We start from the raw sequence: 26128 nt of genomic DNA, 5'->3' as shown, positions 1-26128 counted from the left end.
TGCTTAAAAGCAATGCTAGGTGTGTTACCATGTGAGAACTGCAGATGCTCATTGACAGCAGAGGTCTGTTTGTTGTAATGTATGTTACATTTTCCAGATGTTATCTTCTGCAAAAGGTGTGTGATTTGATACTGAGTGAAGACCTTGATCAAGATGAGGCTTTAAATCTAGCCTCTTGCCTTTGTCACCTTTTAGCTAGTGATTTGAGTCCAGGTACCTCACTGCTTCCCCAGGACATCACATCCGAGTAAGTGGCCTCTCATTTTTTATTTAATGTTGGTTTTTTATGTAATTACAGTAACATGTGTTGCTCATTTGCTAATTGTATTTTATAGCTCAAAATTCTAGATAGATCTGAAGTATGATAATAAGTTGGATTATGCTCCTCTTCACTGAACTTTACTTTTTTTCATGGTTTTCCAGGTCTGTATTTACTGTGGTAAGAGTTGTGAAGGGAAATGTTTTATCATAATCCTTATTTATACTTTCTCATTTCAGGAGTATACAAGAGAGTTTAGGAAGGCCTTTGTATGTTCTTTTCGACAACTTGATCACCCTCCCTGAAGACGACCATCGAAGACAGCCATTGTTGCAACTATTGGTGGAGATGCACAAAATAAATAATCACGTGGGGTATATTTTTCTTTACTTTTTAAAAGCATCAACAATCAAGGCAGATAAAGAAGATGAAAAAGATGACAAAACGTTTTTAACCTATCGTGATCTTTGTAAAGCTTCTGGATTGAAAGACTTTGCTGGCTTTATAATAAGAGACTTAACGTGTTGTAGTGAAAATGACAGTCGTGTTTTAAGTTGGATAATTCCCGACATATATAACAGCTTTCCTAAACAGACAAGAGGAAACACGGAAATTTTGCAAATTGTGATTGAAAGACTAGATTCCACTCAGCTGCATGACCTTGTGTGTATGGTCTTACAAGGATCCCTTCAGATGTTCGATAACAGTGCATTTGCAAATATTTTAGGTGAGTATCTTTTAGAAATTATGTACTGAAGCTTAAAAAGTCAGTTTTGAGTTTTTTTAACTAGTTTTTTATTTGCACTACATACTTCATAAAAATGTTTGTCCCTATGAGGCTTCCAGGTAGTAGAATTATATTACATGTAAAGGTTTACCAGTACATTGTAGCCATTTGTGACACCTAAATGAGTTGGGGTTTGGTTGACATTTAAAACGTATTTGAGGTTTGGATTTTGGTAGATAAGATCTAGTTCTTTATCCAAGGACGGCACATTTTTCATTGATAACGGAAAAGTTCTTTATGTTAGTTATATGACGAAAAAGGTTTTCTTTATTTTGATGAATTTAGTGAGAAAATTTGTTCGTTATATTCATTAAATGGAAAAGTTTCCCATCATTTATTGTCCCTTTGTTTAATTATTGTAATTTTACATAGCAGTACAGTACATGGAGAAATTGTGCATGCCAACCATGTGAAGCTTGAAAATTTTAGTTCAGTGGTCAGGTTGTAACATGCCTTTTCTATAATAAGGGAATGTCAGCCCATCTGATGCATCATTACTCAAGGTAATTCACTTTGCTTAGTCTTTCTACAAATTCCCATGTCTGCACTTCTGTCATTTATTTTCTTCTTCCGCTTGAATCTGGTCATCCTCTTTTTAAAAACATAGTGAAAACATTTGAATTCTGCTTCCCACATATTTGAATGTAACTATCACACAGTGGTAGTTTTCTCTTGATGTCTAGTTTTTTCCTCTTGGGTCACTCATTGTGAATTACAGTGTCACATACAGTGACGTGATTACTCAAAGAAGGGTGAGTAGGCCTATTCGTTTTAGAATAAGGATGTAAGCTATCAGATCCCAAACTGATGTTAGTTTCCTTGTAGGTGGGTACCTCATATAGTACGCCATACACATTGCAGTGTAAATAGTCCTAAAAGTTCTTTGCAGTATACTTTCACATTTGCTACATTGCATTGTGCCTTTTACTTTTTATCTGTCCTCTTTGGTCTCCTCTTATGATGGTGTTAACTAACTTGGTATTGGTCCAATTGTTGCCTCTCATGTAGGAAGTCCTTTGAGCAAGCTGTGGGAGAGTCTAGAATAGATGGATGAAGTGGCCTTGTTGAACTACTTATACTAACAATGTTACATTGCCATAATTTTTCATGGCTTACCTAGCATTATGATCACAGTATCAGTAGTCTTAAATAATTGTTTATTTTTACAGAAAAGAGCTTGCAGTGGGAGACTGTGGAACAACTTTTTCTATGGCAACTGGCAAAAGCCCATGAAATACCTGTTGACTGTTGCCTTTCTGTGATGCCAAAGCTCAAATTTACCTCTCATTCGGCTACAGTCAATAATACACATGGAGAAGCACTTTCTAATATTCTCATGATGCTGCGTCGTGAATCGTAAGTATGTTAGTTTCTGCATGGCCATCATATTGTTATTGGTTTTATATTGAAAATTGCCTTAAATAGACATCATCATGGTACTGCAGTAGCCTTGGATGGTTGTTTGCTCATAGTATATCCATTAAACGTTAATTGCCATATTTCTGTGCAGTGGCTCCAGTTGGTCTAATTTGTTTGATCTTGAAAAAAAAAAAAAAAAAACACTACCCATGTTCAGCCCACTTTCAGGATGCATCCATCGGTCAATTTTTCTGCAGGAAGACTTTGTTCACTTGTTCTGTGTTGCTTTCCCTAGAGCAATCCTTCTTGTTTTATTTGTTGTACTAGTCATTTTCACAGTAGCTTTAACCTTTTCATTGTTAGAATTCCTAAGGGTGTTTGAAGTGTTTTATGATAGTTTAATTTTATTTTCCTAGAGTTTAATTTTGCTTCACTAGCATCCATGCTACCAAGAGTACACTTATCTCCCATGTTTTTTCTTGTCCCATGAATTTAAGTAATTTTCCTTTTGGGGATTGCTTGTGATTTTGTTTTATGCTACTTTTTGTCTGTAGTTGTTAATATGTTGAAGTTTTGCTTTCAGTACATAATTTTCTAGTCACTATGCTGTTATTACCTTTGGTTCTCCAGTTTCTGTCCTCACCTTAATTTTCTTAAGCCTTTTGATCTTGTGATCTACCGTTTTGTAATGTTTCTTTTAGTATATAACTTGAGTTACTAAAATGTTCTTGACTGGATCCTTGAATGTTCAGAAAAAATAAAAATAGTTCTTAACGTAATGGAATAACCCAGTATGTATGCTACATTTATCAGAGAATGAAATGAGTGCACATGACTTGACACTTTACTATCTAGATTAGTGCAGTGAATGTTCCGAGTTGGTCATTCAGTATCTTTTGTCTGCCTCTTCAAGAACCTGTTCTTTGTATGAGCATGACCTTTTGTGTTTTTCACTTTTGGACGGAAAGTATGTGTGGTTATTTTTCATGTGTTAAAAGTTCTACTACAGTTTACGGTTGAGTAAACGTAAACTTATGCCCAAAAGTGATTTTATAAAAGTGAAAGTGCCACATTTTGTTCACCTGGCAATTGTGTTCTCAGAAATATAAGCTATTTGGTTCAAGTATAGTCTTGTGCATATACATATTGTACCTATATTTGTTAATTGAGTGTTCAAAAACAGTTCCTCGCATAATTTTTTAAGCGATTGTGTCATGCTTCTCTGTTTCAAAGGACAGGCACATGCTCTGAAATTCTAAGACTTGTCATTAAAGGAAGTGGAGCTGCCTCAGCCTACTGCTTCCACATCCCATGATCTTGAAACACCCTATTTGCTGTATTACAGTCTGTTAAGAGTTTGGTGATTTTGACTCAAACTAAGATGTCGTGGGTCACCACAACCACATGGGCCTCACTAGTAAGATTGGACAATTCACTGTACATTAGTTAATACAGTAAGATATTTTGATAGATATTTGATGTATTTTATGCAATGTTTGTATTTTGTCATCTTCAAAGTAAGATTTGTGCTTTTTGTAATTAATTTATTAGTGTGTACTTGTGCGTGGCTCCACATATATGAGCTTCATGGTCAAAAACATCACACGTACTCTGGTGCCCCATCTGTCAAGCCATCTTTCTGTTCCAGTCTTTTTATCGGCATTTCCTGCAGTGCAGTATTGTACTTAATAGAGAAATGTAACATATTTTCAGTGTGTGTGTTGTGTATTTGTGTATAGTGTCAAGGTCAGTTATGCTCTCTCTCTCTCTCTCTCTCTCTCTCTCTCTCTCTCTCTCTCTCTCTCTCTCTCTCTCTCTCTCTCTCTCTCTGGTACAGTATTTATAATGACATTTCTGTAATGCAGTAGAGAATTGTATTTAATACAGTAATATAGTGTTACTGCATATTTTTCGGCTGTGTTTTCATCATGTTAAGAAAGGCAGGCAGATGAGCAGTAAGATAGCAGTTTACCTTAACATATACACAAAGTGAAGAATATTTTTATATAATACTTCTTTACTGTGTTATGTATTACATGGAGAGAGAGAGAGAGAGAGAGAGAGAGAGAGAGAGAGAGAGAGAGAGAGAGAGAGAGAGAGAGAGAGAGAGAGAGAGAGAGAGAGAGAGAGAACTTGGGTTAAAAAAGTAAATACAAATGGTGTTTTTTTTATATTGTATGAGCTGTAAATTTAAGTAGGTGAAACCACTGCAATCAGCTACATTTTTGTTGGCTGTACTTAACAGTACTGTATTGTACTTACTTTTAGAAATAGTTTGTTTGGAGATATATCTCTGAAATTGAATGGTAAGTAATTTAATGTTTTAATTGAATGACATTTACAAAATACTGGTTAGGGTAGGCTACTTATTGCTCTGTATGGAATTGCTGTACACAATAATTTATGGAAGTTGGCTTCAAGGCATCAAGTGGGCTCTATGCAAATCTCTCTTACCTGATGGATTTTGGCGCTTACTGGGAGGGCAGAACTTTCAATTCTCCATTAAGTTGAGTTGATGTACCATCGTATGTTTCATTCCCTTTTGATGCTTACAACTTTATGGCATTATTTGTGTCTGTGTATGTGTGTATCAGTGAGTAATGATACCTCATTGAACATGTGATGGGTTTGTTTGTTTTCAGCTCATTATGTCCTCTTGATAAAGACCCTTACCTTCAATGTCCTTCTGGTCAAGAGCGGCAGTTTTCACCCAGGAAGATTGCCCAGTGTGTGTGTGTGTTTGTGTGTATTGGCCCATTGACTAGTGATTCCATCATGCCCAGAGGAGGGCCTGTAAGCATCATGCTCTTTGTTGGGAGTTGCCTCTGATCCTTCATCCGTCAAGTTGTATATTCAAGGATGAGGCTTTTGCATCTCCTGTGCCTTCCCAGTCTCCAAATGCTGTGCAGTCAGGCAGCATAAGGCTTCTTACATCTTAACTTCTGTGTAGAGTCTCCTTGAAAATTGCTGTCTCTGGAGGATCACCCTTTTAGCCTTGGGAGAGACTCCTGCTACTTCTGCTGCTTCATCATCAGTCTCTGTTTTTGTCACACCGTCTTATCTTGGTGCTTCACTCGTATCTGTGGCCTTCACCATTGTTGCTTCAGCTTTACTGGATCTCCCGCTGGCTGAGAGTTTTTCTTTTTTGGATTGTCTGAGGGAGAAGTTGACTGTGCTGATGATTGGGTTATGTTAGTTATTGGTTTTTCTATGAGATTGAATTGGTTCTAGCTCCAGCAGCTTTTCTGCTGCCTCCTTGCTGCATTTCAGGATGGTACTGTCTTCCCTATCTCAATTCAGCAAAAGGTGTCATAACACATTCTCAGGATGTTACTTATTCATCGCTGTGTACTCATTGGCGCTGATTGTTGTTGTGGATCATGTTTTACCGGTGGGTTAGGGTAGGGGTCATTTATACTCATCCTCCTCCTCATGACTCATCTCTCTTACTGATGGTGCACATTGGTAAGCATTAAAGGCTGTTCAAAACATCTGCTTTCACACCTTGTGTAGCTGGTGAGTGTTGCCCTTTGATTTATGAGGTGACTATAGTGGAACCCATTGGTGGAACTCCCATTCCATTGTTAATAAGTAGAAACTACTTCATACAATTTAGTTAAACTGCTCTTGTGAACCATGCACATCTGGTTTTCTCTCCATTTGTTCTCCAGTTTCTGGATTTCATCCTTCCTCTTAAATTGTGATCAGTGGGTTCATTATGAATAAACAGTGTTTTTACAAATTAAATAGTTTTTCCATACTAACCCATTAATCATATAACATAATGCCATCCTCCTCTCCCCATGCTTTTCACTCTTAAGGTGTATATATATGAAAGAATAACGGTCAGTACCAATGGGAGCATCATGCTGGTGGCCTTGCCATGTGCAGTGAGGTCTTTGTCTTTCAGGATAAAAAAAAGTTGATGCAACTGGAGAGTTGTTGCATAGAGGCAAGGCTATTAGATTAATGATTGATAGGTTAGTATGAAATACATTATAATTTGTAAAAAATTTTTATAAACATGAAAGAGTTATGATACCTTTGAAGCGTGACTAGCTATTCTGTAACATCTTCCTCAAATTACAGCATATTACATTTTTCATGCAAATTGCTTGAGGAAAAAGCATTAAATATACTACTTGAAAAATTTCATTGAAAACATTGCAACATACTGATAATTTTTCAGGAGTTTCATGTAAAGATTCTTTAAGTTGTTTCAATATATGCACCCTGCTTATCAGCTTAGTTAGGTTTTGATTAATGTGTAACACAGACTGGAAAATGTTAGGGTTTATTTAAGGAAAATAGTATTAGGTGTTTGTACTGCTATGACCTTGAGTCACACTTTCATTATTCTATTCCCCCTTTTGCAGCCCTTCGGAGATTCTCTTAAGAACGCTGCTATTGAGAGAATTTAGAGTGGAAGACCCTACAGTGGCAACTATTCTACAGTATTGGGTGCAGCGTTATGAAGATAAAATGGCTAAATTAATCAATGACGTTGTCAATAACAAACCCCAGCCTTCTCCGAACAAAAGAAAACGTAATCAGATTGGTAAATCTTGTAGTGTTCCATTAGACCAAGTGCTCTCACATTTAAACCACCTAAGAACAGCCTGTGGTCAGACAACATTTTTTGCCTTACAAACAATGCAAGATGCTTTACAAACTGCTCAGAATCAGTGCAGTGAAATACAGAAAAAGAAATATAGTGATCTGTTTGCGTTGATAGAAGAGGAAGAAGAGGAGGAGCCAGCGCCAGAACCGCCGAGAAAGCCCAAGTCGAATAGAGGCAGAAAACCCAAGAGTCGCAAAAAACTGGAGTCGGAAAGTGAAGAAGAAAGTAGTGAGGTAAGTAGATTTATTGGAAATTGCTTCCACGTCATGTTATTTTGATTGAATTCCTGCTTTTTTTTAAGTGTGAAAGGCCATTTTTGAAGTAGTGTTGATATTAATTTTTAGGCATTATCACCCTGATTTCAGTACTTGCCCTGGGACTCCAAAATCAAGTATGTAATGATATTCTCTACTCTCTTTTTTTTGTGTGCATTATTTATGTTATATAGGAATACTTAAAGTCATTAGATGGAGGTGAAGTTTAAAGAAAGAAGAAATGAGCAATATTTCATTTTTATTGAACAGTATCTACAAAGGTGAAAAATACTAAGAAAATAAAAGCAGTTAGTTAGTCAGGTAGAACATGGCTTTGAGGTCCCAGCCTTCAACTGTACTTTATTCTCACTATCCTGACTACTTTTTACATACAGAAAATAATGCAGGAAGTGAAAATGGAATGTGGGAGAGTGATGAACCATAATTACTGGAAGAAGCAGATGCATCTTAATGTTTTAAGTCCATACTTTTTTACCACTATGCCAAATTTAATATGAAAAGGGTACAATGGGTGGTGGCAGGAGTGAACGTGCAGTCGCTCAAAAATTAAAAAAATAGAATTGCATACTATAAGTGGTGAAATAAATAGATAAATTTATAAAGAACTCAATTGAGTAATTAATCAAAACACACACACTTTGTCTCTCTCTCCCTCTTGGTTTTTTTTACTGACTGTACCCATCAAAAATCATGTAGCCTAGTGCATTACTGGAAGTCCCTTAAACACTCATTTCCTCTGCAAGAAATGCGGATGGAATGTGAACCAACTGCCACAGGAGACATAAACTTATTTACAGGTCTTCTCCTCTTTACCCGCACAGCGATGAACCCAGGGCTCCACATCTAAGGTAGCCATCTCAAGAACAATGGTGCAAACATGTCGTACACATGGTTGACAAACAAAAAGTACAGAAAAGAGAGACAAAGCCATACAACCTTGAAAAGGCTCTACAACTACAATTTACACTGTTTGATTTTGGCAGGTGAAGTAAAAACGCACACTATGTCAGCACAAAGCATAGCCTGTTATGCACACGTGCCTAGGCTAATCCCAATAGCAGTTGGGAACACCATGGGCAAAGTTGGCCAACAGAGTTCAGGGCAGGAGGCCCTAGGCTTAGCTGATAGTTGCTTGTTTTGTTTTTAGTCGGTACAAAGCTGAGGCACATAATCCTTGGGATTACAGCATTCCCTTTATGAAAGCAAAGGTTTTTATACCTATGAGAAATACAAATTACAGTACTTTTATATTTTGTATTTCCCTATCATAGTTGAGCTTGGAACACATCTTTTGTACTATTAATTTGTTTACCTGTTATATTTACTAGTACACATACAGAAGTCCACAAGTTTTATGCTTGTAAGTGATGTATGGTAGTTGAAAATTGTATGTTATAATGATTGTGGGTTATAATTGTTGTGGGTTATAATTGTTGTGAATCATGTTGGTTGACATCATCAAATTTGTTTTCCAATTTATCAAGCATTGTGCTTTATAAAAGTATGGAATGATCTCATAAGTAAATCTTCATTTATTAGAGAGGGTTAATCATGCATTGACTGCATATTCAGCATACTAGGTTTAATTTTCGCATGGCCATAGGCTATTGAATCCTGTAGTAGGGATAGTCCAGAAATTTATAGTTTTGATTTAAAAATTTTCTCATGGCCACTACCTTTGCCACCAACCCATATGATTTTTACCATAAAATGCAAGAGTAATGCTCATAGTCTCCCAAGCCCTAGACAGGCCAGTAAATGCTTTCTTGAGCCAGAAGACCAAATTTCTTAATGTAGCGCCTGAAGAGAAAAATTCCATAATGGTTAAGAAAATGAGTTACTATGTAAGTGGTATTGGGAGTAGAAAAAAAAAACTGTGCTGCTTTTTCTTTTGCCCCTTCAGTAGTCAAAGTAAAGTTGGTAGTACAGGATAAGTGTTTAGTGAAAATGAAAAAGGCTTTAAATTTGTGGCTTGAAGACATGAGCCAAAAATGTGTTGGGGTGGACAGCAACGTGCTGGCCTGGAATGTTTTGAACCTATACCTATATGGGGACAAGTAATGTAAATCCATATCTGTCAGTGCAAATGCCGTTGCCAGATTTCTAACAGAATAGAGGAAATTGAGTAGAAATGTCTTTCACAATAAGTGTTCAAGTGCAACAAAGCTGGTGTGTTGTGGAAGAAGATATTGAATAGAACATACACGTACAAAAGCTTAAGTCAGGCTAAAGTGATCAAGGCAAGGAAAGGTGGACTCAATATTGGTGTTGTTTTGTGACCCTGCATGTCATTTACAAGGCTAACAATTCTATTGGAGAACCATTTATCCATATTATGGGAGTGTAGTGCAAAAGTGTGGGTTACTGTTGTTTTGTTCAAGGAAAGGTTTTGCCCCAGTTTCCCCTCCAGGGTAAAGATATACTTGGATGGAGGAATGGGTGGACTGCAGCCCTGCATATTACAGACAATGCATCTTGTCATTCTGAGTCTAAAATATGGAGATTTTGAGTTTGCACCTTTTACCTCCTAACACAACCTCATTGTTTTAGTCTATTGATGAGGATATAATAAGGTGTCATGGCTATATATAACTGCCTGGTCATTTTTATTGACCTTAACATGCAGTCAACTCCATAAACCTGTGACATTTGAAATAAAACCATAAATTTTCCGTGCATTTGGAAACCTTATGGAATGACGTTGTGAATTAGGTACATTATTATGTTTCCTTGGCATTGATATGAAAATAAAAGTTCTTCAGATAGCCAGAGGAGCAGTCATCATTGGATTTTGTCAGTATGATTGATGAGGAGGGGGAAGATCTTATGTACGGTCATAAAGACATTTTAACAAAGGATTAATTACTAGATCTTGGTAAATCACTGAGTGAGGAAAACCAATATGAAGACAAAGAATGAGAATATGAAGATTATGTAATGTTAGCATTACAAAATTTTCCTTAAGTATTTCAGGTCGCTCAAAACCTTGTACATAACTATGGAATATGGTCCTTTCATGGCCCACAATTTAATATTCATTTGTATGATCACCAGATTACTGTCTTGCAGTAGCATTTCAGTGCATTTGATAGACAAGGAAACAACTGATTATCACAGTGTTTATAAACGTTGACCCTGTTTCAACAAAAGGAACTCATTGACTGTGTACTCTTCCTGACATCCCAGAATCCACATCATTGGGTGTTCCAAGCTTCCCCAAGCAGATAAAGATTTTAATGATATGACATACGTAGCCTAACACAGTAACACAACAGCCAGCATTACTCATTCCACATCTCATGGTAACTTTTTTAATTTTGAGAGTGTAAGTGCATATTCTCCTATAGTACTGTACCTGTGCTGTAAAATACAGGTATGTCTAGCAGTAAATGAGAAATATTAAAAGCAGTTCATCATTGCTTTTATTTTTTCATATTTATTTGTTAACAGTTGTTAATACTAAATATAAATGGTAGTAATTTACCTTACAGGAATGCATTGCTGATGTCTAGCGAAATTTATGAAAAATGCTATACAAACAGTAAACGTTGAACTTGGCTTGACAAACTTAAGGTAATTTGCATAAAGTTACCTAAGTTTGTTAATTGGGAATGTGATCTTATATATAGGCTAACCTAAAATACCAGTATGTGTAGTGAGTTCAAAGAAAATCTTGATTTAATTTGTAACAGAGTATTGCATAATAACTATGTGAAAACAACCTGTGGCTGTTGTCCCCTTCCTGACCCTTTCATAAACATATTCTAAGAGGGTGCAGCAGTGACAACAGAAATTGTAGAATTAAAACTTTGCAGTGAAGTTAGCAAGTTGAATTAGAAAACCAAGAGACAGTGTATATTTCCTCTTTTACCTTCCCCTTCTTGGTTTTTTTTCACAACTTTAAACATTTTCAAATGTTGCTCCTTTCCAGTTGCTTTGGTTTGTCTTAATTTTAATAGATTAACTTGATTCAAAAAAAAAAAAAGTAAAACACTTCCATGCAGAAAATAAAATAAAAAAGCAAAATGAACCTTGAAAAACATTAAAGGAGTAAAAGCCAGCTATGAAGTTGTTGGAGTTCTAATATAAAAACTAAAAATGAATATATTCTGCAAGGTATGAAAGAAAATTCCTTCTGTCTCTGCTTCATAAATTCCTGCAGTTGGGTAGTTCATCAGGTATTTACACACACATGGATACGTACAGTTGAAATACCAGCTTGTGCTAATTCAGTAATTTAAGATTTTCTGAAGATTAACAAGAATATGGTTTATGAAACATGTTTCAAAGTTACTGAAACACTTGCTTTACACTGTGGCAGGGCTTGTTTTACTTTTTCAACTTGAATATTTGTTATTTCCGTTCAAAATTTTGTTTTACACATTTAATGCTTTATTGCAATATACAACAGCAAAACTGTTTTTTCTTCCTTGGCAGTGGCTGAAGTCATCATACAGCATACTTTGAATGCATTTGGCCTTGAATTTTGCTTATATTTTCATAACTTGATAAAATTACTATTAGGTTAACTTTGAAAATATACCTTGCAAACTTTGAGAATGTAGGCAGAGGCAGCTTTCCCAACCGCCTAGGTTCCATTGATGTGAAAATACATTTCCATCATCAGCTGAAAAATATAGCTAACTTCACCTGATCGATCATTTTTACTTGTTTTTCTTTTTCAGACATCCAATGTTCTTGTGGTATAAACATATGACATTTCATTATTGAACATCACAATATTCTGTTTATAACATAATACAGTATTTCTACATGTTTGGGCATACTACAGTAAAACTATTCAGCTTTAAAATGAAAACCTGAACCATCATTACACAAAGTTGTCAATGAAAAACATTGCAAAGTCTGTAAGTTTGGTTTTCCAAACAAGAGTTGCGCCATGATCCAGGATTTAAAAAGGGCTTGTTATTTTAGAATGTAGGCTTAGGAATTTCTTATCAGGGGATTCACTTTAGATTAATATTAGATTTGGTGCTTTGCAGGGAGAAGATGTCAAAAAGCCAGCAAGAAAACGAAAGAAAAATAACCAAGTTGGCTCTGACAGCGACTAACGAAAGTTGTTGTGGGAGTTATAGCCTCCGGGAACAAAACCCAGCACTCTTCATCTGTGATGTTATACAGTGTACTGTATAGAAGTAGCCTTAATTTTTCTCCTTATTTTTGTGTGAGCGCGTGTGTGTGTGCGTGCAGTGAGAGTATCATTAAATATCTCGCTAGGAGACTTGGCTTTTTGAACATTGAAGCCCGTGTACCAATCTGTGGACACTATAACTTTCTCAGGCAAAGTGAGCAGTTTTTAACACAAATTTTGTTAACGACTGTATGTGCTGCAGCATCGGTGCGCAAGTGAACGAAGTGATTATTGGTTTTGAGAGCTAATCAAGAAAGAATCATCGTCATAGGGGGAGGGGAAGAATTGTGAGCACATGGAACTTGCATATCAAATGGTGATAAAAGGAAGAAATAGTTGTTATGCAGTCATGGATCAATTTTGTTGTTATTTGAACTTTCCGGCCAAAGAATCTTCCTCTGTCAGATGTGTTTTAATGAATTTGTTATGTTTTTGAAAATGATTATCATTATTGGTTTCAGTTTCATTCACTTTTTATTGTATTTGTGGCATGGTCAGTATCCAGTTGCTACATGTGCAGGAAATGATAACGTGTAAGTATCTCCAGGAACCCGGACTTGGTTGAAACACAAATTAGTTTTGAAATGAAACACTTAAGAATCTGGATAGGTTACCTGTTTCCAAACTTATTTTAATGTTAGAGGGATGACCCTTCTAAAGTTCATTTTTTGTTTTGACTGGCATGAGCCTTGTAAATTATTTTTCCAGGTAAACAAGGACTAATGTAATATTGACCTAACTAGTAATATGCGTGCATTTTTCCTCCCATATTACTGTCTGTGGTGTACAGAAAGTAAATTATGAAATGAGCATTGAAATTCTTTTCAAGTTGATTGTTCAACTGATACAAATTTGCTCAAAATATCAGGTAATCACAGTGATCATATTGATTCACTGTATTACATTACATAGTAGCTATGTTATTAAGAGCTATATTTTAAATCTGGACCTTGCATATTTATGGTATAATTGTTTGTGAAAAAATAAGTTTTATTATGTCATGACAGATTGGTACTGACTTTTAAAGGATGCATTCAGTTTAAAGTTTTTTTATGACATATTTTGTATAGTTTCTCCTGTTGCTCATCAAATGCCATTGTTGTGGCATTTCATTCCACTCAGAAACATGAAGCAAAAGTGCCATTGCATCATTTCATCAACAGATTTCTGCAAAACCATGAGCCTCAAAAATTGGCAGTTCACATTTATATTCATTACGTATTTGGGTTCATTCTGTTACCTTGAGCTTTGGTTCAAAACCCAAACCCTCACTCTTATTATTAAAAGGATCTATTCCTTTGTTTTAATAGAAGTTTTATTCTAATTGAACATTTGCAGCACAAATGTTTAATAAGAAAGTGTTAGACTTCCTGTTTACACCACCGATACAGTAGCTGAACACAAGTGGTTTTTTGATGAGGAGTGTCAGAACGTAGACTGAAATATTGAAGACGTGTAGACATTGCCTTACTGCTGTCTGTTTATACAACAAACACTCTATTCTTTGTTAAGATAGCCAAACCCAAAACCAGTTTTAGATGTGCTAAAAAGAAATTTATATAAGATTATTAATAAAATATGAAGTTAATTTGATTTGTTTCCCTCTTTCTTAAGGATGTTTATGTAATTCATGAAACAATTGCATATCCTTGTTTTAAATTTGAATCCATTATGTGTTAATGGATATTTTAAAATCCATACCCAATTTGTATACTTTTTATAGATTCTTAGATATTTAAGTAACCAATAGAATTTGTGTATGGTACTGTATTGTAATTGGGACCCTGAAGAGGTGTTCATAGTGAATAACTGATTTGGTCATATTGAATTATAGCTCATATGTCCTAGCTAGTTTTGCATTCCTGAAAAGTTCTCTTACCTGACAGAGGAACTTTTTTAGCTCATGATGACAATCATTTTCAGCTTTACTATGCTACTCTGGTACATTTTACAGGTTGTAACATAGATTTATCTGATGATTTTTATAAAACAAGTTATGTGGATACTTGCAAGATTATTAGGTGGAGTAAGATACTTCAAAATTGCTCCCAAAAGGTTAAATATCTTCATAGGCTATCATGGTACTGAGCAAACGCTTTCTCTGTTTTAGAAGTCCCTATACCCACCAGGTTTGTGTTTTCATACTGTATTTTTTCATCCGTTAATCTTTAGTGACTTTTAGTTATTGTAGTTGTTTGGTTATTGATAGCAAGTTATCATCGTTATCTTCAGGGTGTTTTGTTAATGGTATTGACAGAAGTCCATGATCATACAGAACACATGATAGTATGACACATGAACCCCTTGATGCCATATGCCTCAACTGAACACTTCAACACGCCAAGGTCTTTGAAACCTGGCATTTGTTACGAAATTTTCAGCATCTAGTTTTTGGGGGTTTTAACTGGAAGGAGCAAGAAATAGAAGGGAGTATACATGGGTATCTAAGTGGTAGAGGGAAGATGGGCAAGATGTGAAAGGGACTAAGTGTATGAAAGATGAAAATAGAGAAAAATAAAGTTGAAGAAAGTAATAATGGAATGATGTAATTAGTAGTTTGTAAATCATCAGAATAAATAAAAGTCCATACAGTGTTGGTTCATAAGAGGAACCAATAGAGAATATACCTGAAGAGGTTAAAGAGGATCATTGAGTAGATGAAATACAGAAAAGCCCCAGAACCATGGGAATAGCAATCATATTACCAAAAGCAACTGGAGAGCCACTTATTGATGATCTGAATAGAATATAGATGCAAACCTAATAAAAGAAAGGATAAGATTGCAAAAGAAAAAGTATGACTAGTATAAAGAGGCAAGGTGGATGCGCTGCCCTATGAAAATTACAAAAAAAAAAAAAAAAAAAAAGATTTATTGAGTGACCATGCCATGAAAAATGTTGATATATGCTGGATATATGCACGTGGCATTCAGGGTAATGGAGGTGCTGATAAAGCAGGCAGGGCAGCAATCACTGTGATTTGATTAAGTACGGGGTACCAGTTCCTTTTTAAGTGATTTCTTATTATCTGTAAAACTCATAATCTTTAGTAAATGCCAGGCATTGTAAAATAATATATCTCGGTAACAATTTAAGACTGATGAAACCAGCTGTTGGATTCTAATGTTCTTCATTCCAAAGGGAATGAGACATTGAAATATTATCATCCCATCTTTGGATTTGACACATGGGCATTTAATGAACATTCCTGCAATAGAGCCCATGAATGAAGAGAACACTTAGAAATCAAACATACTTTTAGTGATTGTCCAACTTCTAACGAACCCCAGATTAAATATCAGAATCAATTTTGGAGCGAAGTTTTTGTTATAATCTTCAAGGCTTACAGTTTATCCATTTATTAAAATTTTTAAGTAGTTTCTAATGTATTAAACAGTATCTAAAGCAGTCATCAAGAATACATGTCTTGCACAGCCATAAGACATTTAAGAATGTTGACTCAGAATCGTAATGTGGGGAGGAAGTGAAATAACTGGCTTCTTGCGAGAGATACCACAGTACCATGTTGCTACAAAGGCGGTTAGAGAGAAACTGGCATGATGATGCGTAGTGGTGGTAAGGCAGGTCGCGCTGCTTCCTCCTACTCCCTTATTGGCCGACTCCTGTTGCCACCAATTCCTTGTGGTATTTTTAACTGGACCCCAGTGGGTGCTAGAGAATTTATCCGATATGTCAAGAACGTTGGTTTGTTGATTGTGAAAAATACACGTTGATTTAAAATTTGTCATATCTAGACGAAATGATCAAGTCTGTGTTAAAATGTTCCTCTTTTGTGCTTTAGTTGAGTAGTTATACGATCATAGTGAACATTGTGGAGTAGCTAGCTGTATTATTTGTCTGGGAGGGTGTGAACTGCAAAAGGAATTTATAAGGTCAGTGTTAAAATGTTGAAATTACAAGGTGATAATGTTCTTATAAGCCCCTGAAATTTACTGTATCTAACCTCAATTTGCCTCTGTTTGTGTTGTGGGTTTGTTCACTTGTTTGTCAGTAAGCCTAAGTGAAGTTGCCAAGGTTTTCCAGGCTGTAGGTCTTGGCTTGAGACTGACTTCCCAAGCTTTGTTCTTCTAAGTTTTGAGGCCAGTGCTGCTCTCCCGATGTCACCTGCAGCATTTACTGTGATTGCTCTGCCAACCAATGGGCTCATTACAAGAACAGGAGATTGTACCAAGCAAGAAAGGAGAAGCATTCTGCTACCAAAGCTGCAGGCTCATCTGCCATGGAAACCTTTTTTGGCAACTGAATCTTGACATCTCCTGTCATGGTGATGTGCTACTGCCTGTTGCTCAACTTACCTGCTTGTCCATAGCCCTTTATTGGCCGACTCTGTAGAGCTTCAGACTGTCTATGGGCCGGAGTTCAATTCCATGCGGCTGCCTGAAGAGTTAGAATTTATTTCTGACAGAAATTCATTCCTGCTATAATGTGGTTCGATTCCACAATAAGCTGTTCCCGTTGCTAAGTAACCAATTGGTTCTCCACATAAAATAAGTCTAATCCTTCGGCCAGCCCTAGGAGAGCTGTTAATCAGCTCAGTGGTCTGGTAAAACTAAGCTATACTTAACTTTTTTACCTGCTTGTCCAACACCTGTTCTACCTGCTCTGCTCGATGACTGGAATGCTCCCTCTGCAATTACTGCTCCCTTAACCACATGCACCTGCTATGCCTCCTTTTAGAGTATTTCTTTCCATAAGTCAGATATCTGCTGGATTCAGCCTTTGCTCAGCTGCAGGAGAGTGTTTTTACTCGATGTCTGGTTATTTTAATTTCTTCATCATTGTAAAGTATGTCTTGTAGCCTTCTGTTTGTCCACTGCAAATGTCACTGCTTTTTGTGTAGTGTCCACCGTTCTGATGTTGCTTGCTGTACCTGCTTCCTCTGCTTTTCCTGCTGCTGCTTTGTCTGCTCTGCTTCATCTGCTTCTGCTATCACCACTGTTGCTAGTGGGCCTCCTGCTTATGCAGTGACAATGGGTTTGAACATTTTAGGCCCTTATGTGTCGTTGACTACTTACACTTTTTTCAACGCTGATTGCTTCATTTTTACCTGTGATGCTGCTTGTATCTACTGTGCTGTTCTGGCATAGCCTCCTCTCCCACTGCTGGTGATGTCTACAGCTTTTGGCTTCCTTGTAGTTCCCCTTGATGCCATCTGTGATGGGTGATTTTACCTTGCAGTCTTTGTTGTTGGCCCCTTTTGCTGCTGCTCCTGCTGCATTGCCCTTGTCTATGCATGCTGCATTGCTAGGCCATTTACTTGTCTGAGTATCCACTTAGATAACTCCTCTTGTATTACCATCAGCTCTGATGGGTCGTCTCACACTGCTTTCACGTGCTATGTATCTTGTTGCTGACACTTGCTTTTTCACTCATTCTTGTATATTTCCTTACTGATGTACTGCTACAGCCTCCTGACACTCCATGTAGTAATATCCTTGAAAAGGCCTCTTTTCAAGGATTGTGATCATTGTAAGGACAAACTCATTCCAGCCACTCCAGGAATTCATCATCTAGCTTACATCATTCTTCATCCCAGGGCACTGTTCTGTAACACAGTCACTGATCTGACAAGTCCAATTAATGCTTTAGGTCAGACTTGATTGATGGTTGTTTCTAAGTGTTGCTTTACATGCTCTGGAAGGGAAGGTGTATACCAGTAGCCAGTAGCCTTAAGTAAAGCTTGTGCTTGGTATAGATTTTTGGGAGCTCCATACCTGCCTTCATTGACTGTTTTCCTCTGGTAATACATTTACTGTCACCTGGAGTATCTATGGTTCCTGTGAACTCGGACAGAAAGCCAGGAAGCGTGCTCAACTACTCATAGGATACTTTTGTTTTAGGCTGTCCCAGTTACTCCAAAAAAATATTTTTGACTTCTTGTGACCTCAGATGCATAAGTTTTCTAATGAAGCAATCAAGAGGTAAATTATGGACTGGGTTTGTTAGGTGTAAAAACTTCACAGACTGCATCATCCTTGTAAGGATAGGCTTGCAACAGAACTGAAGTATGATGACACTTCTCTGGACATGTAAGACATTAGAGCCTACTCCTGCCACTTCAAATATTTTTGATAATGTCAGGCTCAGGGCAGATAGCTGATGTATGTCCAAGGTATGATCATCCGGTGGTTGTCTTCACACCTTCAACTCCTTCGATAATTATATTGTCTTCTGCTGTGATGGACAGTAAGGAGAGTGCTGTGGGAGTTTTTATCCATCAGCAACTGGTAGGAATAAGGTTTGGGCACCACCAGGTCTCTTTGGTTGATGTTGCTATGGCCAAGAAATTTGCTTTGTTCCCTGCCATGCTTCCATCCTTTATAAAGTGATAATAGTCTGCATCTTGGTGGTTAATGACCCAGCTCTTACCTGTTCTCTCAGCACTCTTCCTCTTGTGTTGCAAGGTGGATTTGCTCTCATGTGTACAGGTCCTCCTTCTTCTATTTATTGATTCATAATGCAACTACGGGGTTTTTCTCCTGTTACACCTTTCAAACCTGTACTATGTCAATTTCTTTTTCAGTGCTGAATGACCTCATAGATTCCAGTGCTTGGACTTTGGCCTAGATTCTATATTCTATTCTATTCATTCAGTTCCATTGAGATCAAGGAAGGAGTTTCCTTATTTGGTGGAAATGGACAATCACTTTTTTGGTCAAGCCAGTCACCATTTCCTTGTTTTCTCTTCTCTTGTTGTCTTCAGACTTCATGCTAGAAAAGAGCATTAATTACATTTCCCATCAACCTACTAACTTGGAAAAAAAATCGTACAGGTGAATGTGAGTGGCTGGTTTCCTATATCAACCAAAAGCAAATCGTTGAACATTATATTTTCGTGGTGAGGATGGGTTTTTCCAGCATCTGTTCAAAATTTCTGGGTTTGACAGAGATTTATGACCTGATTGAGACTTAGTGATGGCTTTGTGATTAGAGGACCGAAGCGCAGTTCTTATATTCAGTTTGGTTTAATTATTTTTTTTGGGGGGGCCGCCATATCCAATAAACGAGAAGATAAAAAGAGCTCATTATGTTGACTTTATTTCTTGTGATTGTGACCAGTGCACATTAGAAATATTTCACCAAAAGCAAAAGCAATTAATGTTAAAATTTTGGGGTGAGGATATGTCTTATTTCAGGTCTAGTAAGATATCTAATATTACACACTATATATATATATATATATATATATATATATATATATATATATATATATATATATATATATATATATATATATATATATATATATATATATATATATATATATATATATATATAATATATATATATATATATATATATATATATATATATATATATATATATATATATATATATATATAATATATATATAATATATATATATATATATATATATATATATATATATATATAAATATTAATATATTAATATTATTTAATATCAGTTATTAATGCACTATAGTTCACTATACCTTGGGAATAACTTACACCCATGAGGAATTATAGTTGATAGGTAATTGGTCACCAGTGGGATTCGAACTGCTGCTGGGCTAGGAAACAACAATGGACAGTGATGACGACTGAGCCTACTATACGTATGTGTATATATATATATATATATATATATATATATATATATATATATATATATATATATATATATATATATATATATCTTCTTCTTTTAACATGCCTTTTCCCATTTTTTGTATGGGGTAAGCACGATGCCTTCTTTTGGAGGACTTTGATTTGACTTTGGGGTAGGCCGTAGTCTCGATCGGCTGCCCTGCCTGACATCGCTTAGGCAACGGTAGCGTATATATATATATATATATATATATATATATATATATATATATATATATATATATATATATATATATATATATATACACACACACACAGTACAATATGTGTGTGTGTGTATATTTGGCTTCATTTTGATATTACATATATAGAAACGCAGATATGTGAAGATCAGGTTGTTAACCAAATAGTTTGGTAATGAGCACCTGAACCAGCTGTTAAACTCAGATGGGTCTTCCTCTACTTTACCCGAGAAAGCTGTAAGCCAATCAGGAACCAGAGCTGGACCTGTGGCTAAAGCGTTTACATTATTTGTTTATTTATTTATTTTTTAGTTCAAGAAGTCTGCACATTGCCTGGTGTCGTAATACCGTTAAAGAAACTACTCGAGCACAAAAACTATTGAAGTTGCATGAAAGTAAAAGTGGAATATAATGAGATTTTGATATAGTAGTTAATAAAATCATAAAACAATGGCAACTGAATCACACGTTCTCGGCTGGTGACAGAAAATCCGTTGTCATTTCGAATAAGGTACTCATGATTAGTGTTTCTGTGCGCCGTGAATTTTCTTAACATTTTTCCGTGATTTTTCGTTACGCATTCAGTTATTGGTGAAAAGGCCAGATTACGCGTGAAGGAGAGTCCCGGGGAGTGATAAAGTTTCATTTACACTAGACTGTTTTTCGGCTTCCTTGTTGAACAACGTATTCCTCCTTCAGATGGTGAGTGTTCGTGTTAAACACTATTTCCTCAGCTTATTTCTTATACAGTACCATCATGTTTTGATTGATATTATGTACATATTTAAAATGAAGCGCGATGAAGTTAATACGATCTCTTGACGTATTAAAACTTAAACCCGAAGCCTATGCGTATGCCAAATCAACCTAAAACCTACGTTGGTGAGTGGACATTTGGAATGAAATAGAGTTGTATATCATATTTCTTTACTTCAACATTTCACCCATTGCAATATGCAATATTATCAATGCCTGATGAACGCACGTAAATGTCCAGAAATCTGTGTGCGTAACTCGATTTGACGATGTTCAGCCCGTGGTCAGACGGAACAGCCATTGGTCGCCATTTGTATATCCATGACGAATGTACCTTGCGTCGTCGAGCTTCCGGGCGGTACGCAACGTCCTTAGCCTGGAACTTGCAGTGTCGACCTACTTTTACATTGCCGGTTATGAGTACATTAACATGGTAAATTACACAGTAATATATATCACCGACCATAATAATTATAACTTTTAGATGAACAGGCTAAATGGTGGTTTTGCCGGTAAAACTACTTTAGTTGCGCAGCCTGATTCCGCCAGTAGTCGACCGGGACAGGTTCCTATAATGCCAGGTCCTGACCTAACCAGGTCTTACTTACCCAACCTAAGATAGGGCGACGTGCCCTGACCTGGTCGGGGGCGGGGGAGGCTTCCCCCCCCCCCCTGGATCCCTCAATAAGGCTGTAACCTGTCCCGGTTATGCTTCCCGGTCGGCGACTGGCGGGAATCAGGCTGCCCAACTTAAGTAAAGTTTTACCTAGCTTAGTATCAAAAGCATCAATTTATTAGACCAGCTTTGATGTATGGAACAGAAACATGGCCGGTAAAGGGAGTGCAAGAGAAGTAATTGGATGCGGGAGAGATGAAAATGCTCAGGTGGATGTGTGGAGGAACAAAAACAGACAGGATCAAAAATGAAAGAAGAGGAACTACTAAAGTAGTACTCTCAAAGAAGGCCAAGGAAAGAAGACTGCAGTGGTATGGCCATGTGATGAGAAGGGATGAGACATATGTAGGGAGGAGAGTGATACAGATGGAGGTGCCTGGTGGGAGAGGAACAGGAAGACCAAAGCGAAGGAGGATGGATGTAGTTAGAGAAGATCTGAGAGACAAACAATTGTGAGAAGACGATGTGTTTGACCGAGCCATGTGGAGGAAAGCAGTCAGAAACATCGACCCCACATAGAAGTGGGAAAAGATGCAGAGAAAGAAGATAATACGCTATATTATATATATATATATATATATATATATATATATATATATATATATATATATATATATGTGTGTGTGTGTGTGTGTGTGTGTGTGTGTGTGTGTGCGCGCGCGCGCAATTCGGCCACCAAATCCGAGCAAAAATTCTGTTATGGAGACTAACATCGTATCATGTAACACCTATAATATAGAGAATACCTTGCGTTACATCTATAAACCATGTGTTCAGACACGTGCATTTACATTACTTATGCAACGTGTCTACACACAAACATGAGCTTGCATATATATTTATGTACCCTATGGTATGCTTTCTCCCCTTAATGGGAGGTGTCGCAACTAAGGTAATCTACAACCACTCAATTTCTCGGATTTATTTATTTATTTATTTTTTTATGCAAGCAGACATTGGTAGTCATTTACAGTTGGGTGAACTATAGGGGTCGGGGGCGGAGGTGGCAGACCAGGAGCGATCCAAGGCCCTAGCAAACATAATGTGAACATTCCACCACTCAACCATTGCACCTAATGGGTGACTGCAAGTATATGTATGTATTTATGTATATATATAAATATATATAATTATATATATATATATATATATATATATATATATATATATATATATATATAATATATAATTATATATATATATATATATATATATATATATATATATATAAAATCGGAGAAATTGAGTAGATATAGATTACCTTTGTAGCGACACCTCCAACTAAGGGGAGAAAGGAGGATATTAAGAAAAACATACCATAGGGTACCTATACATATGCAAGCTCATGTTTGTGTGTAAATACGTTACATAAGCAATGTAAATGCACGTGTCTGAACACATGATATAAATATGTGAAGCAAGGTGTTCTCTATTTGTTATAGATTTTACGTAGTCCGATGTCAGTCTTCAAAACAGCATTTCAACTCTGATATGGTGGCCGAATTGCACCATACCCTCGCTGCGTCGGTTAAGTACATATGTTCATTACCATTCCTTACACCGGCGTTGGTTAAGTACACATGTTCACTACCATTCCTTACATCGGTTACATAATGTCAACAAGATTTATTCTGATCGGTTGTGTATCGTTGCATTAACGCAAACCATATGGTGATTAAGGCCATAGACTTATGATCTTTCTGCATGTACTTGACCTTTCTTCTGCTTCTTATTCAACAGTAGATTTGAGGTTAATACGTGTGTATATATATACACATATATATATTATATATATGAATATATATATACATATGTGTATATATATTGTATTGTGTATGATGTTTATATATATATATATATATATATATATATATATATATATATATATATATAGAGAGAGAGAGAGAGAGAGAGAGAGAGAGAGAGAGAGAGAGAGAGAGAGAGAGAGAGAGAGAGAGTCGCCATTTACAGTTTCCCTTGGGTAGCCTACTCAGTTACAGTTGGGCGCACTGTTGAGAGGTTGTTCGGGAGCGACCCATGGACTCGAACGAGAGCCAACTCTGTACCAGTTAGCCTCGTAACCCAGCGAGAGAGTGTCTCTCTGGTCTGGCTTTCAGCAAGTCTTTCTCATCGCAACTGTAACTCGGTTGCATGACAACTCATCTGATCAATTTTGTGTCACCCTTAACTTTTACCTTTTTGGATTTGCTTACTACAGAAGGTAAGGGGTGAAAAATATTTATAAACATTGGTTTCATAAAATTTTTTCTTATTATTGTGTAAGTGACGTTATTTCGAGATTAGGCGTAAGACGGTTTTAGATAAACGGTACTTTAAATTTACTTTTCTGCAAGTTTATGAAATCTCCAAATATAAGAATGTGCTCTCTCTCTCTCTCTCTCTCTCTCTCTCTCTCTCTCTCTCTCTCTCTCTCTCTCTCTCTCTCTCTCTCTCTCTCTCTCTCATGCTATATCCGTTTCTGCCGTTTAGCTGAGCTATTCATGAGCTCCCTTTCCAGAGTACGATACTTCATTCTTCTTCTTCTTCTTCTTCTTCAGCCTTTACCCATCCCTATATGGGGGAGTACGATACTTCGTTGCTCCTTGTTAATTATTGCAGTTGATATGTCAGTTTTCTCGGCAGATGGCGTTGAGTCCATAATCATTCGAGTTTGCTGTAAACTGTGACATGTTTTTGAAGCAGTCACTAACAACATTCGATTATTGGTATGCGGGTTCATCCTGCATTTGTTTGTCTGAGAAGTGTTCTACGATGTGTCGAATGCTTTCAGAGATTGATGGGAGAAAATAACTTTGTTTCTTAGATCGACTGAGCTTTTCATATGGGAGACTGGAATAGGTGTTCAATCATTTTTACATCCGTCAGGTTGTGGGTAGTAGACACAAGCAGTAGGAAAATTCTCCTAATGTAGTGTTTATATTCGCATACATTGCTCATTCTTAGTATAACAGGGAGGGTGTATGGTAGAGCTTTGATTAAGTAAGACGTAACAGAAGTAATAAGGTGTGTGGATAGCTCGTGTTATGAAAGTTTTGTTAGTAGTTTGAAAGTAAAAGGAAAAAGTCTTTATGTGGTGTAGCCTACATGGACTTTGGAAAAAACCTATGATAAAATCGACAGAGGATGTTAAGGGTGTATGGTACAGAAGGTAAGTTATTGAGAGTAGTGAAAATTTCTTGTAATGGAAGTGGGGCGTGCTTTCGAATACTTAGAAAGCGACTGGATTGGTGTAAACGAGGCTGTCCGGTAGCTCTGTGAATGGAATGATGTTAGATGCTGTTAAAAGGATAGTATATATGGTGCAAAGTTGTGGGATATGAACATTTCACGAGAAGGGAATAGTATAGAAATAATTTGAAGGTAAATCCCATCCCCGGAGTCGGGTGGTGCAGTCGGTGAATCTCGCGTGGTACAGTATAGACATTATTAAGGGTGTTTGCAGCGTCCCTTGAGCACTTGGCTGTACTCGCTTTTTAGCCTCTTTCTTTACTTTCATACCCACTTCCTTTATTCAGTCTTGATGACCAACCTCTATAACCCCCTGATAGGGATACCGTCAGTGCACCTTACGTCACTGCAGCTTCCCTTCTTCCCCTAGCTGCAACCCCTTTCATTCCTTTTACTGTACATCCATTCACAGTCTCTTCTTCCATCGTACTTTCCACCCTCACCCAACAATTGTTTCAGTGCAACTGCGAGGGTTTTCCTCTTATTATACCTTTAAAATCTTTCTGCTCTCAACTTCCCTTTCAGCACTGAATGACCTCATAGCTTCCATTGCTTGGCCTGTTGTTTAAATTTTATACTCCGTCTTAGTGCAACTGTGGAGTTATCTCCCAGTTCTGCCTTTAGGTACTTCATCTCCTTTATTTCCTGGATATCTTCGTTTCGCTGTCCAGCCACTCTTGACTCCCTCTTGTCACCGTCTCAGTTGATGAGTAAAAAGCCACAATAATGTAAGTGAGAGACTGTATTTTTCCAAAATACAAAAAGGACAAAACAGAGGAGCTTTCGACCGTTTGCACAAAGGTCCTCTTCAGAGTTGGCTGAAGAGGACCTTTGTGCAAACGGTCGAAAGCTCCCCTGTTTTATCCTCTTTGTATTTTGGAAAGATACAGTCTCTCATTTACATTATTGTGGCTTTTTACTCATTATTTCCGATTACAGTATAGTGATGCAACACAGACTGTCTCAATTGCTGAACGGTCGAAAGTGCCTTAGGGCTTGGCTTGACAGCTTATTTCATAAAATTATATCAGTAAGGGAAAGTGGAAACCGGAAGATAGAATAATGAATATTAATATTAATAGTGGAAGAATGGAAAATGTTGGTTCTTATAACAAATGATGGCAGTATGAGAGAGAAGGCGAGTCACAGAGTAGGTGAAGCA

General features: G+C 36.8%; 2 protein-coding genes across 2 annotated transcripts in view; both read left to right on the top strand.

Moving 5' to 3' along the window:
* IntS3 (integrator complex subunit 3) overlaps positions 1 to 14041 on the top strand; it is a 35299-nt gene extending 21258 nt beyond the window's left edge. Inside the window, exons 10-14 of the mRNA XM_067111873.1 lie at positions 98 to 247; positions 499 to 986; positions 2216 to 2402; positions 6782 to 7259; positions 12305 to 14041. Coding sequence (XP_066967974.1) covers positions 98 to 247; positions 499 to 986; positions 2216 to 2402; positions 6782 to 7259; positions 12305 to 12373 — 1372 coding nt within the window. The 3' untranslated portion in view covers positions 12374 to 14041. The remainder of the gene's footprint in view (positions 1 to 97; positions 248 to 498; positions 987 to 2215; positions 2403 to 6781; positions 7260 to 12304) is intronic.
* A 6772-nt stretch (positions 14042 to 20813) lies between these two features.
* The window catches only part of LOC136843427 (INO80 complex subunit C), a 277576-nt gene continuing 272261 nt past the window's right edge, over positions 20814 to 26128 (top strand). Inside the window, exon 1 of the mRNA XM_067111876.1 lies at positions 20814 to 20987. The gene's annotated coding sequence lies outside the window, so the exon portion shown is untranslated. The remainder of the gene's footprint in view (positions 20988 to 26128) is intronic.

This window comes from Macrobrachium rosenbergii, chromosome 11, assembly GCF_040412425.1.
Source record: "Macrobrachium rosenbergii isolate ZJJX-2024 chromosome 11, ASM4041242v1, whole genome shotgun sequence".
Lineage (NCBI taxonomy): Eukaryota > Metazoa > Arthropoda > Malacostraca > Decapoda > Palaemonidae > Macrobrachium > Macrobrachium rosenbergii.
This window is presented reverse-complemented; position numbering and strand designations above follow the sequence as displayed.